This window comes from Photinus pyralis, unplaced genomic scaffold (genome assembly GCF_008802855.1).
Source record: "Photinus pyralis isolate 1611_PpyrPB1 unplaced genomic scaffold, Ppyr1.3 Ppyr1.4_unclustered_Scaffold4423, whole genome shotgun sequence".
Classification (NCBI taxonomy): Eukaryota; Metazoa; Arthropoda; class Insecta; order Coleoptera; family Lampyridae; genus Photinus; species Photinus pyralis.
This window is the reverse complement of record NW_022171579.1, coordinates 60641-76527: the sequence shown is the minus strand read 5'-3', so window position 1 is coordinate 76527 and position 15887 is coordinate 60641. Positions and strand designations below refer to the sequence as shown.

Sequence of the window (15887 nt, the reverse complement as noted above, 5' to 3'; positions counted from 1 at the left end):
TCCATTTTGCTTGATTTTGCTTTGATTTTATTACGCGAGAAGCCATATCATCTGGTATGCAGTAGTACACGTACCAGGCTAAACGTAAATTGCGCCACTTTATATAACCGACAAAACGGTCCACTTTGTTGTAACGACATTTTATTGCATCTGGGTAGTCACACGTATCAATTGCTGAAATATATGCAAGTTGGAAAATTGCACGCAGCTTAAAAGATGGCGCAAGTTTTCCACGTTGCAGCGCAGTGCACACGCTGAAATAACCAAGTTGCGCAATTTTAAATATTGCGCAATACAAAAGTGTACAAATGTGAAACTACCTTTAGTATGACTTTTAAAACTGTCATCTGGGTGAAATAAAAAATCCTCTTAGGTCGCTTTTTGTAAATGCAGAACATTTCTATGGCTTGTACCTATCCTTTGGTTGAAGCTTTCACAAACGTGCGTAATTTAGGGTATGCTTCCAAACCTGTTCCACTTTTTAATCGTAGCATTGTTTGAAGTTTTGAATGAATGCACCAAAAGATAGAAGATTTAAATACCTTTGACATCTCCTTCATACCTATATGCCAGCAGTATCGATTCATTTAAGGCTTTATTCGTAACTAACTTCCTATTCATCCATGGAAACAACTTCTCATATTCTTTTTTGCGCGATCGGTCATTTCTGACTATTTACCATGGGTGTTTCCATGACAGTACGTAGAATTTACCAGTTGCTATGATTACGACGACGCCAAAATTACTTACCGATCGAAAAACAGAACAGCAAAAATACTTACCGACGCCTTTTTAAAAATCAACAGTCTTACATTACATTTAATCTTTAATTATTGTTAGGTACATTAAACGTACAATTTGTGCTGTTGTTTCCTATAGCAAGACGCTCATAAAGTCATAAAGGAAGTGCAAAGCTAGTAAACTACATCAGACACATGCACCTTTTTATGAAATTATTAATTTCAATTTTGACAAATAAACTGGTTACCTAGAGATTGACACCATACCACTTCGATCATTTCGATTTATTCTGCTCGTTAATTTCTTAGTGCATATTTATATTGGTTGCATAATTTTAATTTCGATCGCGCAAAAAATGTTATAAGCACGTCGAACGGTAAGGGTTACCGTTCTCAGACAATAATTGGAGTCGTCGCTTCGCTCCTCCTCCAAACAATTGTCTTCGAACGGTAAAAATCCCTTACCGTTCTCCATACTTAATATACTATTTAAGACTTTACTAGATTTGGATGTTACACCTACCTAGTGACATTTCCATGGCAATCGTGAAATTACGAACACCCAGCCCACTTAATTAGACATGTATTCGAGTATAACGTCAATATGATTTCATTGTATTTCCTATTTTTAATTTATACTGCAGGTATAATAAAAAATACTAGATACACGTGTATAATTGGTCTTTAAAGCACTTGCAACGTTAAACTCATTGCGCGTGCTTTAAAGGCTTGATTATACACTTGTATCTTAGTACACTATTTTGGATGAATGCATTTTTTTAATGGTAAACGCGGTAGAAATAAAGAAACTTTCTGCAATATTTTATAATGACACACTCTGCATCCTGAAAAAGTAAATGTGGGAGCTAAATTGTACAAAATTCGGTCAAGTTTATTTTTCGGCATTTAGAATTAAGTTTTATTTGGCGATTTTGTACGTATAGTAATGAGTGTCCATCATTGAATTCAATCTTGATTGTTGATCATAACTACAATCACTTCCTGTGGCTTTATTTTCTAATTAATGGACGCCACTGAGAAGTAGTAAGCAGTGACATCACACCTAGCATGAATAATTAACGGTATCCTTGACTGTTATACAGAATATTAGTAAAGAAGCACCGTTTGTGAACAGTTCCGTAAGAAATTGTAAATTATCCAATAGTTGCCGACATTTTAACAATGAATCTACTTTGTATCTCTTCAGTGATAGTTCTATTCTGTTTACAGCAGGTAAGTAGGTACTGCGCACATCATTCCGTCTCTAATGTAGTAACATTTTTTAGGCTGATTTGTTTTGCATTAATATTTTAAGTGAGGACGAGAAGCCTTGTGCACGACCATTAAACTTGGACGCGGACTCCGTACTTGATTTTTATCAGACAAATTCACAAAGTCCAGTCTTCGCCGAATATTTAAACTGCATTTGGTTGGCTCGGAATTTTGTAAATAAAGATGGAACCATTTCATATGAAAACATTAAGGCTTCCAAATCGCTGCCGTGGGAAATTTCTCATTTCTGCGAAGACGTCATTACATTAACACGGAAAGCGCAACAGGAATACAAACAGGCCGCCATTTACTGTGAAAATAATCCACCTGCGGCTGCTACTCCTCTAACGGTTAGACAATGTATCGTGGATAATTACAAACCCATTCCAATCGAAGATTACTTAAAAACTAATCCGTATCTAGATTAAGGGTAGTATTATGTACGAGAACAATCTTGTGTACAAAAGAAACGGAATTTTATTTGCTTTAACAGTTGAGAGACATTTCGATCTAGTGAGGAAATTTTGTAATCAACCTGTTTAGGTGGTACAACTTGAATATTTTTTGTATAATCCATTTTGTAAAACAGTTTTTGAATAATCAATAACAGAAATACAGCTTTGTTTCATTTACAACAAACCAAATGCTGTCTTTTGTATTTTATCTGCGCCCAACGAATTCTTTACGCTGTCGTAATCTGAAATAATCACGTATGGGCTTTCACATTTGTCGATTGTTACCGGAAACAACACTTAATTTTACAAGTCGCGTTTCCGCGTCAAAAAAATTTACAAAGTCTTCCTGTGAGATCGAAGGGACTTCAGCGCATTTTTGTGTGGCAGATCAGTGTTTTAATAGCCATTGTTGACTCCGCCATCAATAAAAGATCTTGTCGAAGACTACCACATTCCCTTTGACGGTACCCACTTCCGACGTCCCGTTCATCCGCAATTCGCGTTTGAAGATTTGACTCCCTAAAGTCACTAAATATAGAAAGTACCGCAATCCATTGGGCTCGTGTGTTAGAGAGAGAACGCATGATTTTTGCCCAAAAATGGCGGAAGTTACCAGATTCTAGTAACTTTAATGTTAGGTATTGTTCCACCTGTTTGGAGATATCTGTATATATTTTTATAAAACATGGCAGTACTATGAAGTTAGGTTATAAAAAATGACAGCTATTCAGATTTTATTTGTCAATTTTTTTAAGTTGGCAGCAAATTTGCCCAAAAATGGCGGATGATTGCGGTACTTTCTATATCTAGTGACTTTAACATTCCCTTCGACGGTACCTCGACGGTACCCACTTCCGACGTCACGTTCACCCGCAATTCGCGTTTGAAGATTTGACTCCACCATCAGTTAGATCTTGTCGGAGGCTACCACATTTTCTTTTTCGGTGCATACTTATATTACACCCAGATTTTGGTGGATTTCCCTAAAAACCTTCCACAAGATAGTAATTAATTTTTGGGGCACTTGTCATTGCTCGAGGTTCTAGTGGCGACACGAGAAAGAGAGACAGCGATTCGCGATTTACGAAACGTTAAACCGCGTGACAATATTCGCAACGGAAGGTAAAAGGCACCCGAAGTTGCCTACCTCTCAAAGACGCGCCCCTATAGGAGAAAAAACAAAAATCCGCCACGCAGAAGTTGTGCGCGTTTACAACGTCTTTCCGACGACACCAATTTGAAAAGAATCGGACCAAAACTGTAGAAGATAGAAAAAGACTGAAAAACCTTCACGTTAGTAAACTACGCTCAAAGATGACGGCCAGATGTCGCCAACCCCACATCATGTAGCCCTGTCCCTAAGGTTGACAAATTACACAGCCCTGTAGATACACGCACACCCGTTGCCTTTCTACAAAAGTTCTTCTAGGCGCCCATATTTGCTGCCAGCCAGCCAATCAGCCAAAGTGAGATTAAACGCTACTTTTTACAAATAAATTTGCAAAAATGCGCTCAAAAGGGCCAGGAAAGTAAAGTCTGAGAGGATGATAAAAACTAAGATAACAATGTCAAAATGTCATAGGTCCTACAGGTACTTACAGAGATTTTTCTAGTATGGGATCTTTTTTGTGTGATCTACATAGATATGAAAAGAAGGAGTGAGAGGGCCCTTTTAAGTGCTCTCGTTTTAGTTTTGAAAAAAGGCAATACATCACAGGACCCAGATCGAAACTGTAAAGTAGGTACAATCTGTAATTCTTTAAGACCGCATCATCACTCATCGCACTCAAGTCAAACGCTCAACTTCAAATACAAAAGTGTCAAAGAAGACTGCTACAAAAAGTGAAATAAAGCGACTTCAGCTGATTACTACAACGCTAGAAACGAAACAAGAGAAAGTTTTGAAAGTAGACTGGAAGATCTACTACAAAATCTGAGCAAGTTATTCTTAGAAGAAGAATCCGTCAAGATTGTGTATAATCTTGTAAGGGAAAATATTAAGCAAATAGCAAATTTGAATAAAGAAGAAATAATGATCGAAGAAGGTCAAGAAGCATCATAGATGTCATCGAATGAAGATGAAACACAGAAAGCACAGAATATACCTGCTTGGTTACAGCAACAACCACCAGTATACCAGCAAGTGTCATGCAATTCACAGAGCAAGTGAGAAGTTAATCCGACGTTTCTAGAACTATAGTCGGCCCCAGTTGTTCAAATACCTGTTTAGTCATCACGTCAAAATGACTCGCAAAATGATTTATATACTAACCCAGATGCCAACAGCAATGATAGCTACCTACCGGTTGAATACCTAAAGCTATACTGTTATGTATATTATACCGTATGAATATTCAAAAACATAACATTGGTAATTAACATCATGGGATGTCTTAGAGGGTGTGTAATGACAACAAACGAAGAAACATTTTTTCTTATCTAAGGATATACGAATTACTTCATTTTCAGTTATATTTCTTCTTATTTTAACCAAAATTCGGCAATAAATCCAATTAGCAAAATCATGTTAAGCCCTCACTCAATTTCAAATTTTCTATTTATATAATTGAAAAAGCTTTCAACACAGACGGAATTAAATTACACGGAAAACCTATCATACTATGATACCTATTTCCGCTGTAAACGATTTTTATGGTGAATACTTTTTCCTCAGTGACATACATTTTAAGTACAAAAAATAGTATATTTCATTAGGAGTCCGGAAAGCAGGCTTTTTCCGTGCGCGCGTGACGCCGAACACGGGAAGTCATGCAAGCACGGAAAAAGCATTTCTGGACGTGTAATGAACGATATTTTTTATTATACTTCTTTTAAATCGATAACATAAAAAACAACAGACTCGCTAACATTTTTATTTTGTAACAGTTATAGAACATACGTTTTCATGGTTACTCTCAAATCATTTCAAAGGCGATTTGTTTAATTAGTTTATTTCAGATAAGGTTGACGAAACGTCAAAAAATGTCACAAACTCTCAATGAAGTTTATCTAAATATTCAAACATCTACGAATTAAAACGCAAAATACTTACATAAGAAACATTACAACGCATATAGATTTTCTGAAAATTAGTTTACTTCCCTGTAAATTTGTATTTTAGAGCAATATTTTGGGTATTTATATTCAGCGCACGGAAAGAATCAAAGGGATCGGGAAAAGTTTTTCCGTGCGCTAGCCTGGAAAAGGCCAGATACCATTATTTCTAATACAGGTGTAAATAAGCTGATTTCAATGAAGTGTAATAAAAAATAATTAACGTTTGAATCTGCTTTTTGTCTTATACCAGTCTTGCCTGAACATGATTTTGCCAATAAATTGGATTTATGGTCGAATTTTTTATTTTGGATAAAATAAGAAGAAATTGTGATGGAACCGAATTAGCCCGCTAAAATTCGATTTACATATTCCCGAATCCGAGCCTGGCGCAAAGAAAAAGGTCAAGATTGCGCTTTGTTTCGTTTTCGTGGAACACGTGTTTTTTTTTCTTCTCTGCTCTACATTGAAATGGGCCATAATTTACAATAAAAGTGTCAAATATTACGCTTTGCGAGGAAACTTAATGATCCGTATCGACCCGTCTCGGAGCACGTTCAATTTTCGTCTAGGATTTGTTTAAATAAAAAAAAGGGGGAGAATGCGGCAGAAGTATGTGTGCTTTTGTTGAGACCAGAAGTAAATCTTTACGTTGCGAATAGTGAGTGCAGCTTCGACAATTACAAAGGTGATGTACTCGTTTTATTTATCTCTACGTCTATTGCATCCCTCTAATAATGATATGATCGTGTTCGATTATTTGCCAATTTAACTTTATTCTCGTACAGCATTGATTATTGTCATTTATAACACATTCCAGATACAAATTGCAGTTTTAATTGTACTGGTCCTACTGGGAATTACTGACCGATTTACGTGGTTTTATTTATATTTAGATACTGTATGTTCCCTTAGGGGCGATACCCAATACAAGTATGCAGAACTACATTTTAATTTATAATTGAATTTATTGCAGCACATTTCGCTTTTGTTTACCTGATTATGTTACTGTGTATTTACAGGGTGCCTCATCTGGGGGCGAGTGACGTACGTTAGGTGGTTGATTGTTACATATTGCACTTGGCATTGTGAATTAATTACTTGATACCAATGTTTGCCACGACATGTTCCTTTGTATTGTTGTAATGTGATAGTACTAAAAGTTATGCTCCTACTATTTATTTGAACCGGGTAATTATGATTATTAATATTTTGCGAGGTGACTTGTTTCGAATATGTACTGTGCTATATTTGATACCGATAGTATATCTCGATTTGACGTAGCAGAGGCTGGCTAAAGTTCAGAACTGACATACGCAGAGATATATATTTTATGTACTGGTTTTTTTGTGTCTTCGAGGGGAGCCATCTTGCCAATATTGCTAATCAATTCGTTTAGTCGATCCCTGTCATGTAGTGACCGAATATTGGTTTTGTGTCAGTCTTTGTTATGCCAGTGCAAATATGTCAACGCCTACATAAATTGTGTACATTTTGTTTATAATTTGGTATGCGTGCGAGTTTGCCGTTGGCTACTCTGTTATTTAAGTTATGTCATGATTTGTCTTTTGGTCGGTTATTGGCAGTACTCATGGTAGAGAGCCTGGAGTTCGGTAATTTATAACCCGGCATTTTAAGACTAGTGGGTTGGGCTGGCCCTAGAGATGTATGAATGAAAGAGTTGGGGTCCCGCTAGTCGTACATGGGGCTGCCGACTAAGCCCGGCCTCACTTGCGCAGGGATTAGCTAAAAGCGTGTGGCGTGTTCTCGTTGTGACCTTATGGTTGTGTTAAAAAACTATATCCTTCCTATGTGAAAGGCTCTTCTGAAAGGCCAACTCTTAGCGATTTCATACAATGTTGACATGTCATGACCAGAGCAACTAATGACTACTCGGTGTGGGATTTGGACTGGCCATCCAATATCCAAACCTATTATATGAATTTATTGTAATGTTTTAATGATTGTTTTTATTATGTGTGTATAATATTTATTCTTTAGGAATTCCAGTGGAGCCTGGGATTCGACATTGTATTGCTGTACTTGACAACATGCATTCATGCCATTACAGATAACTAATTTTGCTATCAAGTTCAATATTAATTTGTTGACTAGGTTTTTTCTTGGTCCGTTCTTTTTTTCCCAGCCTATTTTTATATTTGTACTCGGTGAACTACCATTTTCTAAATTTAATCTTGCAATGCAAATTATTTGGATTAAATCTCCGTTTTTAAAGCATGTACTTGTTTTATAGTCCAGGAAATGTATAATTTTAGGATGCAAAATTCATGGTAGTTCTGGACATAGGCTTGTTTTATGTTTTCTGTGTCTACGAATCCGAATTTTCAACTTCCCACCAAAAATTCCCCCCGCAACCCCCTCCAAATTTTGAAAAAAAGAAAAAATATCGTTTAAAAAAACCGTTATTTTGTGTATTTCAGAGTATCTGGAAATTTGGAAAGTAGACAAAATTTGAGACAAAAAATCATATGATATTTTGACGTAGGGCAAATGGGTAGGGCGTTAACGCGTCTCAGAACATGAGCCTTGGTGCCGTACGCACGCTAGGACATTACACGATAACTGCATGGTTTTCGCCACTTTCGCGACCTCTCCTATTTATCGCTGACTGTCATTTTCAATTTCTTGGTTCATCCCCTCCCCTGAAGAGCGCAGAAAGATTGCGAAGGGAAAGAAAGCAGTCATCGGTTGACATAATTTTTGGTGAATCTATGACTCCTTGTAGTCCAGGCAAATTTTTTATCCAATAGCAGAAATAATCGCCTCATTGAAATGATTAAAAGGAAGTCGACAGTGCGACAAACTGACGAAGACGCAGACTGCCTCATCGTTAATAGAAAAAATTGAAATGGCATCAATTCATCCATCGGTGATTTGATTATTGTCGGCGAAGATATACATTTATTAGTTCTATTAACTGCACTTGCTCAATCCGCGAATGTTTACTTTATGAAGCACAGATCTGCTCACCCTTTTGTCTTGAAGAAAACACAGTGACTAAAAACATACATTTTTACACGGTTTCAGCGGCTGTGACTCTACGTCTTCGACTTTTGGCGACGGAAAACCAAATTTATTAAAGTCTTCGTCTAGAACCCAGATTTGTTTTTCCTAGATTAGCTGTTTCTGATTCCAAATGCAGACGCACAAGCTATCGCAAAAGCTGGGAATCAATTTCTACTTCGTTTGTATGATTGCAAGAATGACAACATGACTTTAAACGGTTTTAGACGTCAGTGTTTCACCGAGTCCAACTTTCGCTAGGAAATGTCATGGAACCACAAAAATGGAGCCGGAAAAGTTAATCTCCTGGGTGCAAAAAAAAAGGATGCCGTGGCGCGTGTATACAGGGTGGTGACTTGCGTAACGCATCATAGGGATTTCAATGTAAAATTCATAACATGCGATTATTGGCTCCCCAAATTATTTTAGAATAAAAATGTATTAAGGTTTTTTGTAGGAAAAATTTTTTTACGTCAATCAACCCTATTAGTTTTCAATTTTTTGCATAATAAAGGCGGAAAATTGGAAAATAAAACCCCCATATTTTTCGATAATCTGCGATGCCATGGAATTTTCTAAAACAAAAAAATATCCAGTTATCAATTAGCAGCAGTTCGAAATGGCTTTTATGATCGACTTGGTTACTGTATTGCAGTTAATGGTGACTTATTCGAACATTTATTGTAAATTGTTATATTAGGAAACCGTTTTTAGTAATTTGGTCTTTCTTTATGTGGAATTCGCTGTTCTAAATATAATACTTTTTGATAGAATTTGATTTGTTTAATAGCAGACATTCCATGGCATGACGGATATTGACGTAGTTTTTGTATGATAAAATTCCATGGCATCACCGATTATTGAAAAAGATGGGGGTTTTATTTTCCAATTTTCCGTCTTTATTATGCAAAAAATTGAAAACTAATAGGGTTGATTGACGTAAAAAATTTTTTCCTACAAAAAACCTTAATACATTTTTGCTCTAAAATAATTTGGGGAGCCAATAATCGCATGTTATGAATTTTACATTGAAATCCCTATGATGCGTTACGCAAGTCACCACCCTGTATGCAGGAAAAGTTGGTTGAAATGTTCAATAATGTGCCTCGAGTGCAACAATTCATGCACCAATAGCCCTAAAGATATCGTCTAAGATTTTGAAGAAGAGGATGGACAAGCAGAGGATTTCGAACTTCTATTTGAAAAGGTGGTCCATTAAGCTGATGAGATTATTTTGGGGAAATCACATAAATCTGATAGTTCAGCTTTTCTCGAGTCCGAAAACACGGAAGAATTGTCAGATTAGTCGTTTCTAAACTTCCTTTTTTTGTCTTCGTTCAAGAATGGATCAATCAATCTACTTTAAAAACGGGACTTTGAAACCAATTAAATCTTTTTGGTGCATGAACCTACTTTTCAGCTGTGGGCCCTCAGCTGCAGTTAAACGGAAAAGAGTAGGTAATTTAAAAAATTTTTAAATAATTTAATTTAATTTAGTAATAAAAGTCTATATTTTTTAAATATGTAGATGTGTTCTTAATTCTGAACTTGTCTGAAAATAGATGGGAAAAAGTAGGAGATTGAGGGTCGACTTCCAGATGTTGAAAAATAAGAGAGATTAAAGGATGGGGGTGGTTAAAGCGAAAGATAAAACGGGTAAAGGGAGAGCGAACACGAACGCCGTGGGTTGTTAAGCGAAGTGCGCCCGAGTCGCCAATAAGCATACTTCAACGCACGCCAGCGCCCCCTACGTGCGTAGTGTAGTACGTAAAAGCTTCTAGGACTTTTCTGGTTACATACTATTTATATCTACATTTCAAAATTGTAGGTGTTTTATTCGTGAAACCACAAAAAAAACGATTTCTTAAAAAAACATATTTTTTTTCTTACTTTTCAAGATTTGGGGGGGTTGCAGGGGGAATTTTTGGTGGGAAGTTAAAAATTTGAACTCAGCAACCCAAAAAACATAAAGTAAGCCTATTTCCAGAACTACCATTAATTTTGCAAGCTAAGGTCCTAATATGTTCTGTATTGCCTGGGCTATTATTTGTAATCCTTACTTGATCCTCACTCCGACAGGCAACACATATCTTGTAGCAACTCTTAAAAACACAACGTAGTAAGTGGTCCTATTATTCGGTTATTCAAGTAAGGTAGCTTTATCTAGACGATCACGTGCCATGGGGTTCAGTTAGTTTGGGAGGGAAAGTTTTGAATTTAAATCTTGAGTTGCGCAGTCTCTCGGGACTGGCCTGGGTACATCACAAAATAGAACTGAAACCGGGCATTAGGCCGTCAGGCATTAGGACGCAGACAATAGGACGCCGCCATTGGGCCGCAGGACAATAGACCGCAAAGGAAGTAGGCTGCAGACATTTTGTCACCGACTACCAAAAAATCCAAAGAATTTTGTGTAGCAAATTGTCCAAAATTATTAAATTTTTCGACATGTTTAAACAATCGTCACGCAATAACGGTCTCAATCCCAGGGAGTTAGCACCATTTCCGTTTTGAGGAGTACCTCGAGGAGTACTTATAATTAAACTTTTGAATGGTCGCCATACTTGTAGTAAATCACACGAATTCACACCAGAAAAAGTGTTACCATCTCCCGATCTATGTGGTTAATTGTTGGTGTCTTTGTTTTACTTTTTATATAGTTTTGTGTCTTTGTAACGGAGTTATTTTGTCGCATTGAAGGTATTATTATATCACAAGAGTTTAGTTTCCAATCTGCGCTGTGGGGGCGCCCTGTCATCAAAATAATCCTGCTCACGGTTCTCTGCCTTAAAAACTAGTTACCTGACTTATTTTTATCAATTAGTGAAAGTTATACTTATAACTAAAATTAACAGATTTCGCAATCCTTGCAACCATGGAAATAATAACCGTACAACGCCATATGAAAAACACAAATAACCCTTATTCATACGGTATCACTAGCTCCACTCGCTCGCAAGCTCGCGCGTGTCGCAAACGTAAACTTTCTAAATAATACGCGTCGTAACGTGCGTGTAATACCTTTACGGGCGATGTGCGATAAATTTAGATTCGAATTAACAAAACCCTTGCGCACTGTTAAGTAAGTGCCGTATCGACAGTATCCGCGACTTTTCCTGAATCTACTGATTCCATTCGAGTACGGAACAATCATCACTTGATGCGACACCAATTGTCTTCTTTTCTGCTCGACTAACCAGTAACTTCATACCCATACACAAAACATAAGCATTTCCAATGCTAAAACATGAATGACCGACCATTACGTACCTCTCTGAACAACATTTGATTATGCTTCTTATTTGTGTGGTGACACCCTACGCTCTCCTTGTCCGCCGTGGAGAAATCTTGAAGGGTGCCATCTCGAGAGTAAGTTGAGGTACAAGAGATGGTATTGCTGAGGAAGTTGTACACTTTCTTTGAGTAGGATACTTTCAAGAAATGATCAGCGGCTTTAATTAATCGATAAAAAAGGAATGCCTTTGACACTGATAAGCTAAACCGCAAACAAATACTTGTACAAACAATCGCACCTTTCTTAATTGCTAAATATTTTGACCCCATAGGAACGTATGTAACGATTAATTCTTCAGAGAATCTTCAACTGGTGTGGGTTTGTAGTTTTTATCGATGCATCGCATTACACTAATAGCGGTAGCAGGAACGGGTGGATTTTTTGCACAGTACTTTACCGAATTCTTAAACTCCTTCTCCGCCTTCTCTATTAATTGACCAACATCTTCACAAATTCGAGAAATTTTCCACGGCAAACCGTTGGCCGTCATTATGTTTTTGAATAAAATTTCTCCATTTTCATTTATAAAATTCCATTTTACCCAAACACAGTTTATATACTCTGAAAATATGGTACTGTCAGAGCGCGATTGGTAAAATTCCAGAACGGAAGTAGCATCTAACTTTAACGGCTTCGCACAAGCTTGCTCTTCGTCGCTTAAAATATTCGCGCATCTTCCATCGATCTGCAAAGTGATTTACAGCGGTTGTTTATGTTGAAACACGCAATACATACCTTAACTACTCCCAACATAAATGCACAAGTTGACAGAAACAGCTTCATTTTGATCACTAGGTGCCTAGTTCTTACAGAAACATATACGATACAAAGCAACCTAGCTGATAAACAGTATAGGTATGCATGATCGTTTACAATATATAAAGGGAAGCTTTTGAATAATGCGAAGGCTATAGTTAATTAGTTCGATATAATGGGTGACGCCACTCATAAAGGCTGTTCAAACTTTCCATCTATATGAAATGTTTTCATTTGACGTAATTTATAAATATTCCGGTACGTAGGTATTGCGTAATTTGTAACCGCAGCCGTGAGTTTTATTACGACATAATGATTTTTAGCGCAATTAAGAATACTAGGTGCACTTCTCTTCCTTACAGAACTATTACATAAGACTTTATTCGAATCAAAACAATGGGCGCGGAAACAGACGCCGCAATGCCGACGATATAGTCATTTCTTTGTACCTAAGGAGCTCTCTAAGAAACTTTGCCACCGGTACAATGGTCAATAATCCACGAAAATTGTGGGGGATAATATCCAACGAGGAATCGTTTCACCGCTAATGGACATCACATCACACTGTTTGTAAAGAAAACTTACATGTCTGAAAAATGTAGCCAAGAAAGACAGGTGAAGAAAGGTACCTATGATGAATGGAACGATTAAGATGAATATAGCTGCTCAAAGTGATTTATTCATAGGTGTATGCCTTATTTCTTTGTTTATATAAAGAGATGGGTTCGGAAAATAAGATTTTTTTTACAAATTGGCGTTTCGACTTGGTTTTTCACTGAAATTTTCTTATGGAATGAGTGACATGTGACATTTGACCTAAAAAAAATTATGTGACTATGGAAGAGGCATTAACATGTGCCTCAGTCCAAAAATTAGCCACGTACTCGATTTAGTTTCTCTTAAAAATATTTCGAAAACAAAATTTTGACAAAAAAAGGTTATAACGCCGAAATCGTAAAGTTAGGGGGATAACATGTTACATAAAAAATAAGTACTTTTTAAGTACTCTCCAAATCAGTAATAAAATATCGAGTGTTAGATTTTAAAAAATGCACGTTTGATACGCCACTGGAATACAGCACGCCCCTGGTGACCAATAATATTTTAGAAATATGGCGACGGTAATTGTGTATAATGGTAAAGGAATTATGATCCGAGGGGTCTTGGGTGCTACACCCTGTACAATCTATTAAATCAAAAATTCCCCTAATCCAATAGTTAGGGAATGCAATTCCGCAGCAAAATCTCAATCCCGGTATTTGCGCGATCGTTAGATGTTAATCCCGCGGAATCCCGGTATTTGCGGGATCCCGCAAAATTTGAAATAAGTTGGCAAATAAGCAATTTTATGCGTATTAAAATAAATCACTAAGTATCACAATATTCAACAAAAAAGTACCTTCAGCCTAATTTAAAACTCAAAAAAATCACCTGTAAAGCACAAAAAGGTGAACTTCTAAAGTGCCTCAAAAATCATAGTCCATTTTTAACGACAATTCAACTCATGTATAAAAAATCCCATAAGCCGCAGTGCAATTGTCACTTTGGTAGCGGCAAAAGTTACCTGCATCTTTTCCAGCGAAAAATGCACTATAAATAGTGGTTTTTTCAGTTATTCATTTTTGAACCTATTATCGCATTATCCTTTCCCATATGACTAGTTTGACGTCTGTCAATAATTGTTTAGTTTGGTGAATTTCTTGTTCGTTAAATTGTCCTGCCGAATTACACTCGAGGTTTGTATTTAAACCGAGTAAATTTGGGTTGTTGCAATTCAAATATGTTTTCTTTTAGCAATTGAACTCGACAAACTGTCAACCTAAAAATGCTCCACCTTCGGTGTCGCATTTTTATTAGTTGACAGTTTTTCTCGTCTAATTGCTAGGCAACAGATTTTCATTACCTAAACAACCCAAATTTACTCGGTAAAATACAAACCTCTTGTGCAATTATAAGTGAAAAAAGTTTAACAATTATTTTAAAAATAATTTCTCCGTTATGCGTTTCATTAACAAAGCAAACAGAGTCGTCCCCTTGGTCGACAAATTTCTCAGTCCCGCAAATCCCGCGGGATCCCGCTCCATTTATGTGCGGGATTAATCCCGTAAAAATGCTGCGGGATCCCGCGATCCCGGTATTGCATTCCCTAAATAGTGATCGGATACATGAACTGCATGAAGAAATAACTCCGTAATTTAAATATAATGCCGAATATTCGAAAGTTCTGTGATGTTCCATGACGGAGAATTTGACTAATTTACAAAAAGCCTAAAAAGCCCCCGTACAGCGGAGAGTTAGTGAAACTATAAGCTCCTTTAAGAATCAAAAATGCCCTAAAAACTACATCAATTTCCAAAAATAATTAAAGTGACGACGCACCAAAAATTGCATCGATATTGGAGTAACAGTATGAAACTAATAAAGCCTTAACTTTAATGTGGTCAACGCAATCGCAAGAAAAGGGCTCTCTTCAAACAATAGCACGCTGAAACAGGGAACCTACAAACGAGGGCAATGAACTACAAAATCGTCTACGTTAATTTATGATCACTGCTTCTGAAGGAAAGCAGCGTACATCAACAAAATAATAAAGTGGTTTGAGTGACATTAATGAATTACAAACGCTACAGGCATTGCAACAGTTGTTATAATTTCCTTTAAGAGGAATTATCTCAAATTATCACTCGTTAATTGACTTGAAAATGCTCTCCCCATTGATCTCATTCCATATCTAGACTGCAAGCGGGGTAACTACAGGTGGTTTATAGATCTTTATTCTCGAAACTGTGCATCACAGCCATTGAAACGTCATACAGAGTGAAAAAATAACAAACTTTACGTGCAGGTACGAACAACATTGAGTGAACACATAATAAATAAATTAGCAAGTGGATTGCTTAAGTGAATCTAGCCGTCATGAACTCTGTGAATTTCTTGACAGAATAAAACGTGTTATCCTGTAGGAAATTTTTAATTTTATTTTTAAATGATTGTTGGTTGCAGGTGGTGAACTCTAACGGTAACAAGTTAAACAATTGTGAACCCATCATATAGGGGGATTTATTATAGAAAGAGTGGTGGTACTTCCTTGTGGAAATTTTGGCCTTACCCCTCGTATTGTAGGTATGGGTATCCCACTTTCCCAAAACTGTTTATATTTTTGTGTATGTAACAGAGCAATTTGCATATGTAAATACTGGGGAGGGGTAAGATTTTAAAAGTTTTAAAAGACCCTCTGCATGATTGGAGAGAACTTAGATTAAATATTAAGCGAATTCGTTTCTGCGCAAC

General features: G+C 36.7%; 2 protein-coding genes across 2 annotated transcripts; one reads left to right on the top strand and one right to left on the bottom strand.

The window, feature by feature from the left end:
• The first annotated feature begins 1798 nt into the window (after positions 1-1798).
• LOC116182241 lies at positions 1799-2627 on the top strand. The gene is made up of 2 exons (XM_031502761.1): positions 1799-1973; positions 2027-2627. The coding sequence occupies exons 1-2, from the start codon at positions 1923-1925 to the stop codon at positions 2438-2440; spliced, it is 465 nt and encodes a 154-aa protein (XP_031358621.1). The 5' UTR covers positions 1799-1922; the 3' UTR covers positions 2441-2627.
• A 9357-nt stretch (positions 2628-11984) lies between these two features.
• LOC116182242 lies at positions 11985-12810 on the bottom strand. Its single transcript, XM_031502762.1, has 2 exons — positions 12576-12810; positions 11985-12525 (listed from the first exon to the last, which is right to left on the bottom strand). Exons 1-2 carry the CDS (start codon positions 12621-12623, stop codon positions 12127-12129), a joined length of 447 nt encoding a protein of 148 aa, XP_031358622.1. The 5' UTR covers positions 12624-12810; the 3' UTR covers positions 11985-12126.
• Positions 12811-15887: the final 3077 nt, after the last annotated feature.